Source organism: Bactrocera oleae, chromosome 2 (genome assembly GCF_042242935.1).
Source record: "Bactrocera oleae isolate idBacOlea1 chromosome 2, idBacOlea1, whole genome shotgun sequence".
Classification (NCBI taxonomy): domain Eukaryota; kingdom Metazoa; phylum Arthropoda; class Insecta; order Diptera; family Tephritidae; genus Bactrocera; species Bactrocera oleae.
The window spans coordinates 99,131,245-99,148,282 of record NC_091536.1 but is presented as its reverse complement, the minus strand read 5'-3'; the positions used below and the strand labels follow the sequence as shown (position 1 = coordinate 99,148,282).

Genomic DNA, 17,038 nt, shown 5'->3' with positions numbered 1-17,038 from the left:
TGATCACATAGTTTTACAAACAAATGACATGCAATTGTCAAGAATACAAATATTATCATTCATGGATTGATATCAAAATATAAGTATATTAATCCATTATATTATAAATTTCGTACAGAATTTTAAGTGGTTTCCAAGTTGTTTGCAGCCTACGTCACGGCTATCAATTTAAATCAATTTTGACAATTAGTTTATGTGATCAACTTGAAAGCAAATTATTGATCGTGTAACTGTAGCGTTAAACAAAATGTTGCAATTTGAATTTTCCTAAAAACTTTAGTTTTAATTATGTATGTATATCAATGAATATACATTTTACCCTATTAAAATGTACTAAAAAAATTCCTTCTAAAATGTTGGATGTTATTTTGGTGCGAGTGGGACAAATACTGCCGACATTAAATTTTCCCACGCTCGGAGGAATTTTCCCACGATGTAACATATGGCTTACACACTCGCTCACTAATAATCGGGGCAGCGTGCCGAGTGCAGCGCAGTAGACGTCAAAGTATGTAGAATTCACTTAACGTAATTAAAGAAGCGACCAAACAACTTTCTTCTATGAGATAAAACTAATTTCCCGATAGAGAATTTTAATAAATCTCTGGTTATATGATGTTTACGACTACTACACCATACATATAGATACGCCTATTTAAAGTTTGAGATTTTTATGTTGACAGCAGAGAATGGATAATCATATTGAACCAGAGAACTTAAAACAAAAAATAAAGTTCTCTGATTGAACATACATTTATGCATATGTATGTATTAAGTTCTCTGCTGCATTGCCTGCGTCGTTCATTTGTCCGCTCGTACAATTCTTCTTTGCTGTCATTCGTTTAGTTCGTTGCTTCATCGTATTGTGCTTCTCCATTGTGTGTTTCGCGTTGTGTTCTCCATTTTTCATTAATAATTCCATTTGATTTGAGATTTTATAATTAACTGGCGTACATACATATGTTTTAATTTGAGAATATTGAAAATGTGAATGATCAAAATCAAATTGTGTTTTTGCAAATTAGCCTATTAATTAAAGTGAATTCCATACGAAAAGGCTTGGGTAATTGTAAAATATTTCTCTTCCCTACCATCATATACCAGATAGCTCCTATTACGCCTTTCCGATCAAGTATGGTGCACATTAATACATATGTATATATGTATTCATGACCGAGGTAAATTTGTTGCATGAAAGTTTTCACCGCCGTTCGCCGTTATACGTGTTCACAAATATTTGTAAACGAAAATAATTGTCTAGTGTCGACTTATAAGTTAGCAAAACTTATGTTTATTAAATAAGTTAATGTTGGTTCATAAGCCAGGTGCTTACTTGACAACTCATTCTAAATGTGTTTTTTTTTATCAAACTTGTCGATATATGTATATCAGATTGTATAGCTATCGCCTATTTCTTTCCAATTTGAGTACACTTGATGTTTTTTAGTACAAATAGTAGTATGTAATTTCATGTGCCTAATATATACATATGTACATATAAATACCAAAATAAATATCATTTTGTGGTTCAAGTAAATTGTAATGAAAACAATTGCAGGTACGATAATCTATTAAATAATAAGAATATTAAAACTGATAAGTGTAAAGTGAAAGCCCTAGGAACTTATGAAGATTATGAATCGGGTTGTATATATTCTACTATTGTGAAGAAATATACGTTTATGGTGATACAGGATGATGGTGATGTCTTTATATAATATATATGTATTATATGTAAGTATATATGATTTATAAATAATTATAAATACCTGCGTAAACTCAGTCGTTTATGTTAAATGTTGAGAATTATTTGTCAATAATAAATATCGAAATCAGTAAAAAAAATGTATTACATACGTATGTACATAATTGCTGTGTAACTCTTAATACCTACTTGCACAAGTCACATTTGAAAATGCCTTAAACTGTTGATACGGCGTTCACCGATAAAGTTCTGAAAATAGAGTTATGGAGAAACCCCAGGACATTCTCTGTAATAACTTCTTAAGGCTTCTAGCAAAACGTCTGTTAAAAATTATTTCGATCATTAAAGTTTAACACAGCTTTAAAGTTCGGAGAACATATAAACAGAGAGAGTGAAGAAAAAGGCAATTACATTTGCTCTCCACCAAAAGGAAATTCACTGCAAAATATTTATACGAATTAATTTTGATAAAGAGAGGCCTTTATATCTCTCTCAGATAAGCAGTTTTCTTTATCATAATCAGGCTTATTATCGAATGATTACGAAAATATGCTCACCCTATTCCGGTTGCCGAATCTTAACTTTTTGTAATAGAAATCAATCAAATCTATCGGACCATTTATGCTGCATTAAGATCCAATCAACTTTACTAGAAAAAAAACTACTATTATATCAGAATGAATTTCCACCTATGTATGTATGTGAATTTGAAAATTTATCAGAAAAATATGTTAACTAAGATTTAAAATCCCAAATGGTTTAAAGTGCTGCACAAATTCAATATAGACTTCAATTTACTACATATACTAATTCATAAAACAAAATGGCAGTTTTGCGGAGAGTTATATATTGACTTAAGCTCCCATTTTTGTGTGGATGAATATCTCTTTCGTTTTTGTAAGCTGTTTAAGACCAAACTGGCCGCCCTGCCTGACTGTCTGCTTCATATTGCTCTCAGTATTCCTATACTTGTAAAGCTTTTGCATTCAGTCAATTCACTTTACACATCACAATGTGTCAGTTCTTGTTGTTTTTAACATTTGTAGTTGGTGCTCAAACATCGCAGTCAGTTCGGTATGTTGAATGTGCTCAGTGCACTGGACATGCTGCGGTTAAAGAGATGACGACTGGCTTGGTTAATTGTTATGCATTCGAGTGATTGAGGCATAAGCTGTGAATGAGATAGTGTGCTTGAGTTTCGTGAAATGTTAAGGCATCAGTTTTTTGATATGGTTTTGAAAATCTTTGCTCAAAAGGTTATTTGGAAGAGGGGTACTGGCACGTAATGCGTTAGAGCAAAAAGGTTTTCTTTCAAGCAAGGTGCAATATGATTATTGCATTCATATTTGTTTTTCTGGGAAGAGAGTACACAGTGAATTTTTAATCTATTAATTTTTGAATGTATGTAATTACAACGTTGCAATATTTGATATCGGTGTGAATTAGAAAAGGTCATTATGCATGTGTAAATTTAGCATTGTTTACCAAATCATGGAAAGTATGTATATGTGTCCATATGCACATGTGCCCACAGACATTCTCTGCTATACTTTTTCAATAAAATTAGAACTATTAGCTATAGCGAAAAAAAGTGCATACACATTAAAACTTTTAACAAAAATTTGTTGAATAACAAAACAATGAACTGCCATTACGTTAGTGGCTATGTGTCTGAGGTGAAATTTATACATTATGGAGTAAATAGTGTAATAAAAATATTCAAAATCGAATGCATATGGATTTCAGCACAGGACGATTTGCATCCGGTTCGACTAGAATAATACAATAATATTATATACGAAAATGTAGATGATAAAATTCTTCTACATATTCTACCAAACCAAAAATAACAGATGACTTCAACAGAAAAAAAACAGAATACAAATATTAGTTATAGCAATAAGAGTATAGAAAGGGGACTCGGTCAAAATAATATTTACAAATAGAAATTGTCATCAGATTTCGTGTGACCCACTAAAAGATGATAATTTTTATATAAAAAAATCGTATTAATAATAACTTGGATATTAATGAATACAATTCGACAGCAGTAGTAAGAAGATATCAAATGCTACTTATTTCGTCTTCATAATGTTCAAGATTGTCTTGTTTACAATCGCCACAACTTCCTATTAGTGAGCGAAATTTGTTAAATCCAGAAAATTATCAAAGGAAAGAGACGGCTGTGTCGCCAAATAAGTGTACTGCGAGAAATGGTGCTGTTGCAACGTCAAGGACTACAACGGACTTTAAATCGGTTCCAAAAACAAAGGCATCAAGAATTTTTACAACCTTGTCTAAAGCCACATTACTCAAAATCATTTCAATCCCTTTATTATCGTCAATTACCAATAAATCGCTGCAAAACATCGATAAAATTATGGCCACTGCTGCTGCTGCATTGGGTTCTGGGTGCACACCATCCCTATCAGCTCACCTAATTAGCGGGGTTGTTGGCAGTGGTGTTAAAGTTTCAAATATTGGAGTCATTGATTGTTCAACAAGTTCAGCATCTGTTACCCTCAATAATAGCAGCCATGCTCTTAGCGATAAAGACATAAATAACAGCAAAACTGAAAAACTGCTGGTTAATAGAAATGGTGGCAGCAGCAATAATGACACCGCAACCTATAATTCATCTGGCAGCAGTGGAAATATTGGTGGAAGATTGAAATTTTTCAAAAGTAAGTAATATTTATTGTAGGGTGGTGCAGAAATGCACTTCATGAAATATAATATTGATGAATTCATATTTTTAGTCATCAATTAATTTTATTTAGAATAATGTACTGAAATGTACGGCTTTCATTTCAGATGGAAAAGTAATATTGGAATTGGCGCGTTCTAAAGAAGGGTCAAAGAATGGATGGATATCGGTTCCAAGGAAAGTTTTTCGCACACCGTCAGCCACCTCATCTACAGTTACCCCTACTTTGGCCACATCAATAACATGCTCTAAGAATGAAAGTTTAGCATCTCTAAGCTGTAAGTTTCTGCTGAATTAAATAACTTATTAAGGTCTAATACAAAAAAAAATTATTCATAGTTTCCGATGACAACAGTTCCATACAATCTTCACCTTGGCAACGAGAACACTCTTGGAAACAACAATCTCCTCGTAAAAGCATTTCGGATGCCATGTCGTTCTATTACCAGCGACCTAAGATCGTTATTTTGACTAAAACTGCATTTGTTATTGCTCGTAGAAAACATCGAAGGCCATACGATACCAATTTGTGCAGTAACGGAAATTTCATTTTCAAAAGTCATGAAAAAATGTTAAAAGAAAACCAGGGTTTCAAAGCATTGTTGAAGCCATCTCATCAACGTGACACAAAAACAATAAATGTTAATAAAGATAGTGATATTAAATGCAAAACATGGAAGGATGAAATTAAATATGCGTTAATAAATGAAGAAGATTGTTGCTCAAGTTCATCTACAGCAACGTTAACCGGTTATGAATTCACAGACGATCAAATGGAGGCTAAAACGCCAACACCGTCATCGATTTCTTTACCAGATTCATCTTGTCAAAATGGCAAACCATTTGAAAATAAACACACTGAAGAAGAGCAAATCAGTGCAACTAAAGAGAATAAATTAAAGGCTCCAGAAAATATGAATAAAGTTGAATATACTGATTTGATATCTACGATGGATGAGAGCGAAGGGACAGAACCCACTCTGAATGGCAACACATCAGAAGTACGCACTGTCAATTCCCAATCAGATAAAGTAGATTTTAAAGACGAACATTTTTGTGCACGTGATCAACGTGGTGACGATAAAAGACATAAGAATGGCAAAATTCGACTTAAGTTAAGCACAATTGTCCAAAAGTTGATTGACAGAATGCCTTTACGTCTTGCTCAACTATCGAAGCAAAATCAATCAATTGGGCCTACTAATAGCTTTTGTAGTTCTACTAATACAATCTCGCAAAAGGTAAGTTACTAAAATGATATTTGTAATCCAATATTTGTTTTTTTTTTTTGATGTTTTAATGGCTATTGCATTAGGTTTCACCATCGAATGCGTCAACTGCAACGCGTCTAGTCGAGTATCCACAGCAGCATGTATCACCGCGAAAGCGGATTCTTCGCGAATTCGAAAAAGTATCTTTAGAGGATAATTCAAATTCAGCTGGTGGAAAGCGAAGTCGTGCGAAAAATAACGCATCATCATCGTCGTCGTCTCCACATCATAGCATAAAATCGCCTAATAGTCGTAGTAATGTCAGTGCAAATAGTAACATCCCGTCTAAAATAAGCCAATCAGTTTCTTGCGGCAACAGCTCAATTCGGTCATCATCGGCTACGTATTCAAAATCAGAGACAACAGAATCAATATTAACAACGACACCTACACGCCTGTACAGCTCATATAGCATTCACTCTTTACTAGGGGGTAATGCCTGTAGTAGCACAATACCGTCTATATCACTTGCAAATACTGGTCCAAATACAATAACTAACGAAACCACGGTTCTTAATAGTAAAGGCTATCATACAAAGCATCAACATGTTTCACCCCAAACGCATTATAATGATCCGTCGTATTTGCGTGCAATGCTTGCTTCACCCAAATCACCAGAACAATGTAATATGGGTTGCGGAGGCAAATCACCGTCGACTTCGGCTTCAAAAAAACGTTCTCCACCCTATGTTTCACCATTGCACGATTTACACATTAATAGTGATATCGGAATATTAAATAGTAAAACACGTTACGCCTCCGAACAATCCAGTAATATAGATACCACATCTACGATACTTTTAGGAAGTCATTTACATTCACAAAATAAAGGGTTTTACGTGCCGTACATGCCATTATCAAAATATGTACCTCCTACGAGCACGTCAGTGCCCACAGATACAACTCCATCAATATCGCCAAGTTCTTGCGGTCCTCTTGAGGCGCGATCACCTCGACATCTATCAGCTTTTAGTAGAACATCTTCACCAGCTTCGATATCATCAGCAATTCTAGTTAATCAATCATCTTCGTGTTCTATTGGCAATAGTAGAGAAAACTCGCCACCAACACCGCGGACAACTTCCGATTCACCGCGTGACACTATACCAAGAACTGTACCAAAAAAGACTGCAGCAATTCGTAGACAATTCGCTTCGCCCAATGTCGTTGCATTAAGCATTGCCAACCCCTCGTCAGGGGAGCGCCACTCTGAGGAAATCTACTCAACACAGGACCATCAAACTCCTGTTTCTCTTGTGAATACTTGCAGTAGTGGAAGCCATCAATTGCTACGTGGATCGCCAAATAATAACACAGTTCCTTCACCACTTCATCACTATTATATGTATTCACCAGTGGCAAGTAATGACAGCTCAAATCAAGTTCCACGTAGTTCACCTGTCTCAACGAGTACATTTTCTATTGGGCCTGGAGGAACAAACAGTTCTGCTTCATCGTACATTCCATCGGTGTTGCCGACCGCTTATATGAATCCATACTTTGCTTTGGCAGCCTTGAGACAACCACAATTATGGTCACACTATGGTGGCATGTCTTTACCTTTGCATCTGTCATCAGTTGCGGCGTCGGCTTCTCTGCGACTTTCTCCTCCAGCGTTTCATACCTTTGCTTATAATGGAGTTAACGCGGCTATGGCGGCAGTAGTGCAGCAACAACAACAGGTTTTGGCTTCATCAGCCTTAATGCATGGGCATAGCCAGAGCAACGCATCTACCGATCATCCAACTATAAATCCTTGTGGTGGAAGACAAGTTTCAATGACTGAGCGAACGACTGATTTAGACGCTGGCGCAATTGCGAATAATGCAACGGGTCTTGATTTGGTTCCAGAAGAAATGTCTAGCAGCAAAAAAGAACATAGTTCAGGTACTTAAATAATTCATATAGATGTGGAACATACCAATGTGATGAAGAAAGTATTTTATTAATTGTTAGACATTCCTATGGTACACAGGGATGAGGATATATTTCTTCCGTATATTGTTCTTCCATATCCTTGTTGCTACAGAGTATAATAGTTTTGTTCACCTAACGGTTGTTTGTATCAACTAAAACTAATCAAGATAGGTATAGGGTTAGATATATATAAATGATCAGCATGACGAGACGAGTCGAAGCAAGCTGTAATTTGAGTAAAAATTAAAATATCTTTATTGTAACTATGGTTTAAAAAATTTTCAAAAGTAGGCATGGTTAAATTTTAGGCGAAATTATATATTTCGGGAACTACTTGATCAATTTCAATAAAATTTGGTACATAAAATTATTTTTACAATCCCATCTCACAATGAGCGAAATCGGACTACAACCACGCCTACTTCCTATCTAGCACAATTTTAAATCCCATATGATTCTTTCACTTTTCAGTATACAAATCAAGCACTAAAGATTATATTTGAGCAAGACTTTGCACAAATAGTCCTTTTAAGGTACATATACCATCTCAAGTCTAAAAATTGTCAAAAACAGACCATAACTGTTAAAGCCAACAGTTACGGAAAATGGGGACCCCAGTGCCTGGTACTAACTTTTTACGAGAAATAACGGTTAATCTGTGAGATATATTATTGCAATTCGGAGTCTCTTTCTGATAATAGTATGCAAGTATGTCAAAAATGGATTGAATCGGGTCAATACTTTCCTTAGCCTCCATATACCTAATATAATATATGTGAGCTATTTCAATAAAATTAAGTGGAGGTATTTTCTCTATAATGCTTCATCTTTGTGCCTAAAATGAGTATATACCTAATATAATATATGTGAGCTATTTCAATAAAATTAAGTGGAGGTATTTTCTCTATAATGCTTCATCTTTGTGCCTAAAATGAGTAAAATCGGGTGGTAACTTGCCCTAGCCCTCATATAACAAATCACAGAATTTTCAAACATTCGGTCGATTTTACTCCACATACATATGTATGTATGTTGGTGATGGTATGTGAGGTACCTTAATGAAACTCACGGAGTATTTTATTCTGTTAATAGTATGTGGTATTGCCGAAAATAGATAAAATCGGTCAAAATTACCTCAATTTACTCCGAAATTCCGGTTTGCCTTGTTCCATATATCAGTCAATATGTACGATATCTTAGCAAAATAACCTAACGTATAATATTTATAATATATATTATTATATATATATAACAATAGTTTAATGTAGAAAATATGCGAATTTAGTTTATGAATACCGCAACTCCCAAATACTACCTATATTGATTTTCGTTAATCTAACAAACCTTATGCCAAACATGTCGTTCAATGTGTGTATTATATATTTATAAAATTGCTTGAAAATATGATCTCAAGTATACCTCAGCAATATCAAAATTAATTCAATTAGCCCATCCCTTTCTCTGTCTCCAATATAGAATGTATAGTAATTTCCAACTTCCCAGCTGACTTTAATAAAATTAAGTGAAGAGGTTTTCTTAAAAGTTGTGTAGAAATATGAATGTGATTAGTCTACACTTTTGTCCTAGCCTTGTATCCCTAAAATAAGGAATTGCGGTTCCCTGCTTGACGTTTTTACATAAACTCATTATACTAAATTTAGCTTCTTCAGCTGAGTTTGTAACCCATATATCTCATTTGAAGATGAGTTTAATACAATTTTAGCTAACGCGAAGTAAAATATAGAAATAAAATTAAGTGTGTATATAACCTATAATATAACTTAATAAAATACAAATTTTATTGTAATCCATTGACGATTTCATCGAATAATTAATGTTGAATTGTTTTGCAACATTTTTTAATATAAAGTTTTCTTAAAACCTGGGGGTATTTTCTTTGCTTTGATCTTTGCAAGTTGCAAGAGTATAAAATGTCCGGTTCCACCCGAACTTAGCTCTTCCTCACTTGCATAATATTCTTTTTCACCTAGAATAATTATACGTGGAACATCTAAAGTGTATCATTTGTTAACATACTCACAGTAAAAGCAGGGTATGTTAAGTTTGCCACGAAGTCTGTAACCCCCAGATGGAAACGTCGGAGACCCTATAATGTATGTATATAAATGGTCGGCGTGATGAGATGAGCCATGCTCGTCGAATTTGGCATAGATTATTGTCCGTCGCGGTCAAGTATACTGGTCAGATAAATGTTAATAAGGCACAATTAATATAAAAAAGCGAGTATTCAGAAATTGATAATTAAAGAAAATTTAGTAATACAGTAATGCCTCCTTGTTAGCGGATATGTGGTACAGTTTTCCATACAGTTTGTAGTACAAAGATTGATGGATTTTTTCTGTTTTTCTTCACTTAAAGGTTTTGTATGGTTTACATATCATACAGGTATAAACATTATTTCAGATCAACCACTAGCATCCCTAAACTTAGCGCATTAAATGCATCATATGCCTTGCTCAAAATTATAAGGATAATCACAAAAATAGCTCCATAAATAGTTTCTGAAGCAAATAACAACTGATTTATTGGTTGATTAGAAACTGTGTGCATTGAAAAAAGAGATTAATATTTAATAATATTATAATTATGTAATTTTACCTCAGCTTTTAATTTTAATTATTTTTTTCTAAATTGCAGACGTGCCGCTGAACCTGTCTAAGCATTGAGTGCATTTTCCATTAAATAGCTATGTAAGTTCCATTCGTTTTAGGTAGATGTTAGCTAACTCACATAAAGTATTGTATAGGAGATCGATACATTCATATAAGGATAATTATATAAAATAATTTTATAGCATGTACTCTTTCACTCATTTAAATCAATTGCGACTAACATCTTTCGACTTGTGCAATAATTTTTGTCAAAAATATGTCATTTTAGATACAAAGAAATTAAAAAATTATATATAAATAATAAATTTCGCGCAGAAAAGAACATATTACATATTTATTTACATCAATAATAATAAATATAGACTGTATACACGAGAAATTCATCAGGATTTAGAATCGCAGAGGGGATTTAAATGAAATCAACACTATTCATAGAATAAAGGCTGACAGAAGAGTGTTTAATTTTAATTATTAAAGAAACTTTTTTCTTTCAATTCACTTTCCTGATACAACAATTAGTAAACCAATATGGGTAATATTTTTGATTTACAACTCTAAAGAAAAAACGAAGTTATAAAAGTCATGTACTAATTATGTTTTTTACATTCATACATAAATATTTAATATTCTCTTTGTGCTTGTTCCTGTATTAATAAATTTATTTGATTTTTTCGATCTTTCGCTTTTGTATATAATAATTTGAATTCGTGTTGAAAAATGTATTCCAAAAAACAATGTTTTCATAGGCATATACGTTACACACAACAGTTAAAAGGTTACGCTAGAAAATCAAAGTTCGATTTTAATAATTACAATGAGCGAACGCCCTAGTGTTGGCCTTTAAGTAAATAAAAAAATACAAATATTTAAATACATACATATATATTTACAAAAGTTTTACGATACAAGTCTATAGAAATAAAAAAAGTTTTAATTCGAAAAAATTTTTCTAATATACATAAAATATTTACACTAAAAACTAAGTAGGTAGATAGGCATACAAATAACCATTAAAAAAATGTGAGTGGAATTTATATGAAAGATTTTAATGTAAAGAATTTATATATACACAGCTTTCCTGTAATTAATTTAAGAAAATAATTGTAATACAGCGTGGTCCGAATTGATGGGATTATTCAGCCGAAATGAACAAATAGATTTGCATATATTAATGTACATACAAGTGCATACGTTAAATGAATGATAATTGTTTAATAAAAAATATTTATAGTTTTAAAAGCTCCATCTCTTTAGAAAATGACTTATTTCTTTGAAGCACTACCTCGTTTAACGTTCTGGCTTAATAATTTATTTTTATATATCTGATTCCTTTATTCCTCAGTTAATATTTTGGAAAAATTGTAGTTTTAAAAGCAAAAAAAATACAATACAATAAAAGATACGAATTTTATATACTTTATATCATTTACAAATAAAAATAGCATGAATACATATAAACATTCGAATTTTGCTTTTGCAAAAAATATATATTTAACTTACTATAACAGTTCAAGGAAAGTAACAACAATAAAATAAACTTTATATATAAACATAGTGCCTTTATTATATACAGTCAATACTAAATGGCAAAAGTATAACACAGAGTTAAAAAAAAAGCTGCACAGTATGCAACAACTCAAATCAGAATTCGCACGATTTAACACACCTATGAGATGTAGTTTTTAATAATAAATGTAAAATAAAAAGTATTTATCTTAAAAAGTTAAAGTAAACGTTTAATTGAAGGGCTACCAAATGAATTGTAATAAAATAGTTTAAAACAATTAATTTAATTAGATGTGTATACCACTTATACATACATTACTGTTATATGCAGTATTTCTATTTGCAATTGCAATATGGGAATATATATTTGATTTTAGCAGTAATTGAAAGTGCTGGTCGAAAGACCATACAAATGGCAATTACCTATATTAATAACAACTGGCATTTTTGGTACGTATTACATTATCTAATATATAAAATTCTCATGTCACGGTGTTTGTTGCCAAACTCCTCCGAAACGGCAGGACCGATTTCAATGAAATTTGGTGTGCTTATCGGGTAGGTCTGAGAATTGGCCGACGTGTCATTTTTGTACTCCTAAATGTTAAGGGTGGTATAATCCAAATACTACTTTTTTAAATTTTTTGGACAAATTTTTTCCTTTTTATTTTTTAATACGCTTATATTAGCTTGGGTTGTATTGTATGTATGTAATGGAGTCTTAGAGCTCAATTTTCAACGGTTTCCAGAAGTTTGATTAACTTGAAACTTTGCAGACGTGTCAAGGATCGATGACAATGCAATAATTTGATAACAGTTTCCCATCATTTACGATTCAGCATTAAACAATACACACAATTCTTAATTTTCAGACTTATACCATCAACCTCCAATTTTTAATCGCGATTTTTATATTATTCAGTTCCATCCCCAGATCACGAGGGTAATCGAATATAATAATTTTTAGTATACTATAATTTTTATGTATGCATAGTTCTATGTACCAATCAGTTCTCCCCGCCAGGTGCCTCCCGTTGTCACTTTTCAACGAGCAACTATCAGGGTTTACGGATGAAAAGAAGTGGGCCTATTTAATTCTCATCAAGTCAACTTTATTTTATTCTCACAGTGTATTTAACATTATTTCTTAGTGCGTCTCGAAAACTGCCAAAGCGCATTTTTCACGAACGAAACAGAAACAAGAAAAAACGTTATCTTCGGTTGCACCGAAGCTATAATACCCTTCACAAATATAAAGGTTTCTTACAAGAACTTGATTCTGATCTAATTTCGTAAAGATACCACGCCAAATAAAAAAGTTTTCCATGCAAGCACTTTAAACCGATTGTTCAGTTAATATGGCAGCTAGATGCTGTAGTCATCCGATCCATACAATTTGTTCGGAGATTACATTGTTGCCTTAGGAAATAACACATGCCAAATTGTGTGAAAATATTACGTCAAATAAAAAAGTTTCCCCATACTTGATTCCGATCATTCAGTTTGTATGGCAGCTATATGCTATAGTAATCTGATCTGAGCAATTTCTTCGGAGATTACATTGTTACCTTAGACAATAATCATGCCTAAATTCGTGAAGATACCTCGTGCATCTCATCATGCTGATTATTTATATATATATCTATTTTATAGGGTATCCAGTTGAATCCGGGCATGCCCCGGTTCATTCAAATCAAATAATTTGGGTCGCGTATATACAGTCAATCCAAGGCAGACTAAGTGCTTTTACCTGCAATTGTTGTTGGTTAAATGGATAACAGTATCCAATATATAAAGATGCATGCCTGCTAGAAGATGACAATAATTGCGACAGTATGCTTGCTGAAGCAGCTTTATACTGCAAAACAACACAAATTCGTCTACTATTTGCTATAGTACTGGCGACATGTTTCCCGGCCCGATCGCAAAGATTCGATGACTGATGATATATTATATCGACATAGTGCAAGGTGCAACGGTCTAACAATATCACTCAGTGACACAGTGTACAATGAAGCATTGATTGCTATTAAGGATCATTGCATAGTAACTGTGAATTTACCAATCAGTCCTTTCAGTATGAGTTTACCAAATCGAAGTGCATATAATTTAATCAACACGTATATAAATCGTGAAATGAAGTATGATACTGTGCGCAAATGAAATCAACACTTGCTTAAAATTATCGCGACTGTGGCGTAATTGAAACAGTACAACTGACAGTGAACATGGGCGTTTATGTGTCAAGATCCATCTGCCAAAACTTTCTCAAAAAAATTGTTAAATATTGGCAATGGAAAAGTAGCTGAACATGAAAATACTGGATGCAAAAAAAAAAAAAACCAACGGATTTGTGCACAATCATTAACTCACAACATACTCTCATAGACAATATATTTCTCGATGTACACACAAAATACAATATATAAATCTTGTGTGGCTTAGATTTATCTTAGTTTATTTTTAATTGAAATAATTAGTATTAGAAATATGAACTATTTTGATGTATTGAGGTAGAATCATTAATTGTAATTTAATATAAATTTGTTACTTTAATAGAGACTAATTTATTAACATAAATAAAGTATATTATATTTGATATATCCCCCATAGGGGGATTAGTTATATGGGTTCTGAAAGGTCTGAAACGATTTAATTAATTTTTAACACTTTAACTTCATTCAAATATCTTATATATTGGCTTATATATACAGTACAAAGTCGGTCAAAGGCACTATAAAAATGTATAATCCGATTTCGACCATTTTATATGAGAATTGCCAATTAAATTATTCAGAGAGCGTTACCAGATATTCTTTTTAAAGTTTCTGAAGGTCAAATTAAAGAGTGTGACCTTGTGTAAGTGTGACCTCTCAACCCTTTCTTACGCATAGGTTTTGTGAGTTGTAATGTATATCCATGTTAATTATACGTCCGAATTACGAATTTACATTTCTTTTTCTCTCGCAACCTGTTGCTAGAGAGTATAATAGTTTTGTTCACCAAACAGTTGCTTGTTGCCATAACTAAGCTCCGCAATAAGATACAAGACTGTTATTTGGTACACAGGATCACATTAGGTAGGGGCATCTGCAGTTAAAATTTTTTTTTAAGTGGGCGGGGTCCTGCCCCTAATAGGTTTAATGTGCATATCTCTTAAACTGCTAATGCTATAATAACCTAATTCACTGGGAGCAAATGTTTTTAGCACCTCTATTGACGGTGTGAAAATGGGTGAAATCGGGTGACAAGGCCGCCCACTCCCCATATAACGGTACTGTTAAAAACGACTAAAAGCGCGATAAATCAAGCACTAAACACGCCAGAGACATTAAATTTTATTTCTGGAATGGTATGAGATGACTTTATAGTAACCGCGTTCAAGATTAGACAGTGGGCGTGGCACCGCCCACTTTTAGGTGAAAACGCATATCTTGAGAACTGCTTAACCGATTTCAACCAAATTCGGTACATAACATTCTGCTCATATCTCTATGTTATAGTACGAAAATGGACGAAATCGGACTACAACCACGCCTATTTCCTATATAACACCATTTTCAATTCCATCTGATTCTTTCACTTTCCACTATGCATATGAAGCAACAATGATTATATCGGGGTAAAACTTTGCGTGAATAGAAACGTTTAAAGTATGCCACCTTGTGACCAAAAATTGTCTAAATCGAACCAAAACTGTTCAAGCCCCTAAGTACTAAATATGTGGACCCCAGTGCCTTTAGTTGACCTTCTACCGAAAATATCAGTCAATCCACAAAGAAATCTCAACAGAGTATACCATTTGACTTTGCGAGAGTATAAAATGTTCGGTTACATCCGAACTTAACCCTTCCTTACTAGTTTTTTTAAATTTTATTTAAAACATACTTAGAAAAACGATTTCCCATTCATTTTTAAACATACTGTAGTGTGTGTATGTATATTGAACGTTGGGTATTATTGAAAGCAAAGAATCTAGCTTCGGTTGCGAACAAAATGTTCTGAACACAAAAACGACGGCACGACACGATTGTAAGAAAACGAAATTTTCTGGTCGGCAAATATCGTCTTGAAGCCAGAAATCTAAACTTTTTGTTCGAAGTGAAATTTTTTTTCCAAAAAAACGTAAATAGGTCGATTTTTATTGTTTCAAATTACCAATTGTTATTACAAATAATATATTAGAGCTATTTTATGCTTCTAGTGGTAACACTACAGCTACTGCTATTGTCCTTGTCAAAATTAGAACTGGTATTAATTTAGCGACAGCGACAGCGACAACTACAAGCCTGCTGCAAGATGCTGCCTGTCGCTTGTAGTCGTCTATGTGTTCAGCACACAAGGCATGGGCATATCTGCTCTAAAACAGTGGACGGAATGAGAGGAACTGCGACTGTGTAGGTGAGCACGAAATTAAAGACACCAAATGAGAACTCTGTTACCTTAAATTTTGTGCATCTTTTTAATTTTTTATTTAAACAAGTATTTTTAAACTTTCTGATTTATTTTATATATTGTACGACTAAAATAAATATATTAAACCCTAAAAAACAATTATTTTATTGCCTTTAAGTAACGTAAAACACAAAATGTAATTCATAACCCCACAAAGCATTCATAATAACAAAACATTTCTCGCAGGACACATTTTCCTTAGCGGCATGAACATGCGCGACGTTGTTTCGTCGCTGTCAAGGATGTCGCTGTCTTGACAACGACTGAACGATGTAGCGTAACTGCCGTTCCTATGTAAAAGCGTCGAACCGTGCGTTTTTTTTACCGCTCAGCGTTAACGCCGATAAATAAAATAAATTTATAAAATTATTTATAAATAATATTGTACTTACATCCATCTCATACCATCGATAAACACTGATCCTTGATGGAGCCTCTTCGTCAAAAATTGATTTATGTTCATCGATGTACTGTTGCTGAGTTAAACCACGTCGCGATTTAATTCCATTTTTTGGCCGAGATGAATATTTTAAGTTACTGTAAACAACACAAAAAGCGCTCGTATGTCAAAACGTTCTGAGTATGTATAACATCAAAAATATCAAACTTTGCGATAAAGTTGTAAGTTACGTAAGCAGAGGCACTCCTCAAGGAGGTTTCCTTTCCCCACTTTTATAGGTGTTGGCGCTGAATGGAATACTACTTCAACTCAATGGACATAATGTTGATGGTATCATGGATGTTTCCTTCCAAAAACAGGACATAATAAGTTTTCCACGATGTTTGTAACACCCAAAAGAAAACGTCAGAGACCCTGTACATATAGTAAGTGATAAGCGTGGCG

General features: G+C 33.3%; 1 protein-coding gene across 7 annotated transcripts; it reads left to right on the top strand.

Moving 5' to 3' along the window:
- Positions 1–527: 527 nt before the first annotated feature.
- Positions 528–11,942, top strand: H (transcriptional corepressor hairless). 7 transcript variants are annotated; one of them, XM_036357424.2, is made up of 6 exons: positions 528–1,063; positions 3,842–4,389; positions 4,520–4,690; positions 4,752–5,653; positions 5,728–7,570; positions 10,259–11,942. In XM_036357424.2, the coding sequence occupies exons 2-6, from the start codon at positions 4,086–4,088 to the stop codon at positions 10,285–10,287; spliced, it is 3,249 nt and encodes a 1,082-aa protein (XP_036213317.1). In that variant the 5' UTR covers positions 528–1,063; positions 3,842–4,085; the 3' UTR covers positions 10,288–11,942. The 7 variants fall into 7 exon arrangements, with proteins under 7 accessions (XP_036213317.1, XP_014088156.1, XP_036213308.1 ...); XM_014232681.3 differs by having other exon boundaries at positions 3,757–4,389; XM_036357415.2 differs by having other exon boundaries at positions 3,754–4,389.
- Positions 11,943–17,038: the final 5,096 nt, after the last annotated feature.